At 38.0% G+C, this 4,283-nt stretch overlaps 1 protein-coding gene across 1 annotated transcript; it reads right to left on the reverse strand.

Annotated features, from left to right (window-relative positions):
- On the reverse strand, positions 939 to 4,129 carry LOC107627684 (receptor-like protein 12). The gene has a single exon (XM_016330509.2). The coding sequence runs from the start codon at positions 4,100 to 4,102 to the stop codon at positions 1,070 to 1,072; it is 3,033 nt and encodes a 1,010-aa protein (XP_016185995.2). The 5' UTR covers positions 4,103 to 4,129; the 3' UTR covers positions 939 to 1,069.

The following is a 4,283-nucleotide window of genomic DNA, read 5'->3' on the forward strand; positions in this document are numbered from 1 at the left end:
AGGCTGAATTCGGCGACACGGTGCCTCTCAGGGATTTCGTATTCGACAACTTCCTGATCACGACATTCATGGAGCGATGGCATCCAGAGACCCACACGTTCCATCTGCCATGAAGTGAGGCCACTATTACCCTGCAAGACATGGCGTACCACCTTGGGCTACGCACATACAGGGAGCCAGTTGGAAGGTCCTTCCGTAATTACTACAGATGGTACGACACGGAGACATGGGCGTTGGTGGAGCGACTGCTCCGTGCTAGGCCTCCGATGGAGCTACAGCAGGGGGCGCAGAGGAAGGAGGCATTCTCGCTGAAGCTGAGATGACTGCGGGACCGTGTCCATGCTATGCCACCCGACGGACGATCCGGAGACACTCTGACAGTATGTGAGGTGTTACATCTTGCTATTGACGGGGGTACCTGATGACGGACAAGTCGAACAACTTGGTCCATCTGCGGTGACTGCCACTGCTTCAGGATTTTGAGCGGTGCCATGGGCTGTCTTGGGGTTTGGCGGTGCTTGCAGGGAGCCATGGACGTACCATTTGTTGTACTCTACAACACATCGAGGCACTACAGACATCGCCGACTGCACTCTGTTGTTGATGTCCTGCATATACAAGAAATTTTCCCACACTATAAACGAGATATATACGTATCACATGCACTGGTCTTATCTCGTTTATAATATAAATAAGATACATTCAAGTTTTACTTATTTACACTGTAAATGATATAAGACTGAAGAAATCATAAAAAATAAATTAAAAAAAATTAAACACCAAATTATAAACATTATAAAATTCAGCTAATCTTAATTACAATCAATTTTTTCCTTTTATTAATTACAATACACTTGTAGTGACACATACACTATCTTCACTTCTTATGCTAACCCTAAAACAACTTCAAATAAAATAATCACGATTTTACTCCCCATCAATGGTTAGCTTCAACCAAGCTAACGAAGTCCTTATTTTTATACTTACTACACACAAATTAAGAAAAATAAGAAACAACAAAAATAAAATAAAATAGAAAAAGCAACATACAGATAAAGTGCAACAACAATCAATAAGGCTTCCACCTTAAATATCTATACTTCTTGCCACCATGACGTTCATATACGAAATCAAGTTGAGGGACAATCTTGTATAGAGCATCGTCTACTTTCTTGGAGTACCACAACCTCCATCTCTCCCACAAAATGAGTGGCATGATAAAGATTCCAAACCCAAAAGTGAATCCCAATTCCACACTTAACAAACTCCAATCAATTGAGCTACTACTATGAGAGTTAGTAGTTTCAGATGACGGCGGTTGTGACAGTCCTTGTCCTCCTTCACCACTACAATTTTGGGTTAATGGTGGCCCACACAACCCCTCATTGCCTATAAATGAATCTGCTTCAAACGATTGGATTTGAGTACCTGTTGGGATTCTTCCCACAAGATGATTATAAGAGACATTCATGATGGCAAGAAAAGTTAAGCTTGCAAGCTCAGTCGGAATCTCTCCCCCCAAAGAATTCATTGACAAGTCTAAGGACTCAAGATTTCTCAAGTTTCCCAAAGTTGAAGGGATATGGCCTGAGAAAGAATTGTGTGACAAGTTAAGAGCATGCAATGCTTTGAAATTCATTATCTCTTCTGGTATTGGCCCTTCAAAATAGTTGGATGAGAAATCCAATGAAGTGAAGGCAATGAGAATCTTTACCAACTTCATTTGTTGACCTTTGTTCACAATTGTAACTGAATCCTCATACCTACCAATACCATATACGCCTTCCATGACATGAGAGACAATGTGGTCCACCACAAAAAGTGGCTCCATGACATGAAGCTTAGCAAATTTCATCTTATCAGCATTGCTGAAAACTGTGGTTATTAAAATCCCAACATTCTGTATATGATTAATGTAATCAAATAAACCAAAAGATAAATGCCCAAACCGTGATCTATCTTCATCATGCATCAACGCTTTCCAACTTTGCAGAAGCGAAGATGGCAACAAGCCACTAAAGTTGTTGGAGGCTAGGTCAAGAATTTGAAGCATCTCCCAGTTGCCAGTGCTACTAGGACATTCAATATGCCCATGAAATTTGTTTGACCTTAAAATCATGACTCTCAGTGTCGAAATGTTCTTCAAGAAGCAAGGAAAAGTATCAATTAATTGATTCTTTCCAAGATTCAAGACTTGTAGATTTTGACAATTTGTCAAAGATCTTGGAACGGTTCCATCTAAAAGATTTCCATTTAAATCTAGAAACCTTAAAGCACAAGATGTTGGGAATGTGTCTGGTACATGGCCACTGAGTTCATTCCCAGCAAGACTTAATACTCTCAAAGATCTGTCACTTGTTGCCAAACACTTTGGAATCTCGCCGTTGAAGCGATTATCCGAAAGATCAAGCAATCTAAGAAATGTCATATTACAAAAGGATTCATGGATTTCTCCATGAAAACTATTGTTTGAAAGATACAACATAACTATGTTTGGAATTTGGTTACCAATGTCTGCTGGAATGAATGAGCTGAAATTGTTGTTGGAGCAATCCAAGTAAGCAATGGTTTTTGTGAAAATGGGGGCAGGCCCTTGCAATTGGTTGCCATGTAGGTCAAGGAGGAATAAATTTGAACCAAGGTTTTGGAAAGGCCCTTCCATACCTTTCAAGAAGTTTTTGGAAAGATTTAGGGACATCAAAAATTCAAGTTTCCAAATCCAATTGGGTATGGTTCCTTCAATTTGGTTGTTGGATAAGTCAAGGTAATAAAGCAAAGTGGACTGATTTCTCAAGAAGGAAGGAAATGCATGCAACTTGCATGAAGCTAATAAAAGATTGTTCAGCATGGGGAAGGATGACAAATCTTGACCATTTGTAACATTTGCATCAACAACTGATAAATTGTTATGAGAAAGATCAAATGTTTTTAAATTTGGTAGGTTCCGAAGTTTGTCCAATTTTATTGTGCCACTGAACTTGTTTGTTGAAAGCTGAAGCAAAAGGAGTCTTTTGAGTTGGAAAATAGATGAGGGAATTGAATCTTGAAAATTGTTTCCACTTAAATCAAGCATCTCTAAAGATGAGGAAGAACAATTTGGTAGTTCCTTTAATGGGCCTTCAAATCTATTGTAGGAGAGAATGAGTTGTTGAAGAGATGGAAGTGCAAACAAAGTTGAAGGAACTCTTCCATCGAAAGAGTTATCTCCTAAATCAACTCTCACAAGATTTGCAAGGCCATTAAAATGGGTGGATGGAATTGTACCACTAAAATAATTATGATTGAGAGCAAAAATCCTAAGAGCATTGGACCTATTGAAAGATGGAAGAGGGCCAGTGAAGTTATTGAATGACAAATCTAGATAAACAAGATGGGTAAGATTTGACATTGAGTTAGGAAGTGTCCCATTAAACTGGCAATTTGATAGATCCAATGTTGATAGTTTCCTCAAGTTGAAGAGAGACTGTGGTAGTGGTCCAGAAAAATTTGTATGACTGAGGTTCAAGTAGTTGAGAGATGCTAATTGATATGGGATATTTTGTGGTAGGGAACCATTAAGTCCTTGATTATCAGATAAATCAAGAACTTGAAGTGAGGATAATTTGAAGATATTTTTTGAAATTTCTCCCACAATGCCAGCATTTGACAAATTCAAATACCTCAGATTCTTCAAGTTTTGGAACTCAGAACGAGTTTCAAAGGAGATGAACTTATTATAAGCCAAATTCAAACTCTGCAAAAATTGCATGTGGAAGAGACTGCTAAAGTTACCTCCAGAGATAGATTCTTGGCTTAAGTCTAGTGCTATAACATGTCCCTTGTTGCAAGAGACCCCTTTCCAGTGGCAGCAATCATGAACATGGTTCCAATGAATTAATTTTTTGGACTGATTTTGGTTATATGTGAGGTTGTTCTTCAAATGGAGCAGCAGAGATTGCTGATGATCAAGACAATAATGGGCAGTGGCTAAATTGATAGTGATAGTCAAGTCCACTAGACACAGCAAGGATATGAAGTAAAACCATGAGTTTGGGGTGGTTCTCATCATATATAAGGCAATGTGTGAAAAATGTTTTGGTGGTGATAAAGCTGGTTTTTGCATTTCAGCTTATGTTACTACCTTCTTTTATAGATTTGATATATACCACTTATGAATATTGTAATAATTTTTGGACCAAAATTTTATTAGATATTAAGTTTTGATATATACCACTTATCTAAAATTTGAAAGAATTTAACGTGTATATTTTTATGTTTGATTAAATATTAAATTTGTTGTATAA

This window comes from Arachis ipaensis, chromosome B02 (genome assembly GCF_000816755.2).
Source record: "Arachis ipaensis cultivar K30076 chromosome B02, Araip1.1, whole genome shotgun sequence".
NCBI lineage: Eukaryota > Viridiplantae > Streptophyta > Magnoliopsida > Fabales > Fabaceae > Arachis > Arachis ipaensis.

Bases quoted from the DNA above. Each gene is read 5' to 3' on its own strand.
- LOC107627684 (XM_016330509.2), bottom strand. From the start codon at position 4,102: ATGCAAAAACCAGCTTTATCACCACCAAAACATTTTTCACACATTGCC.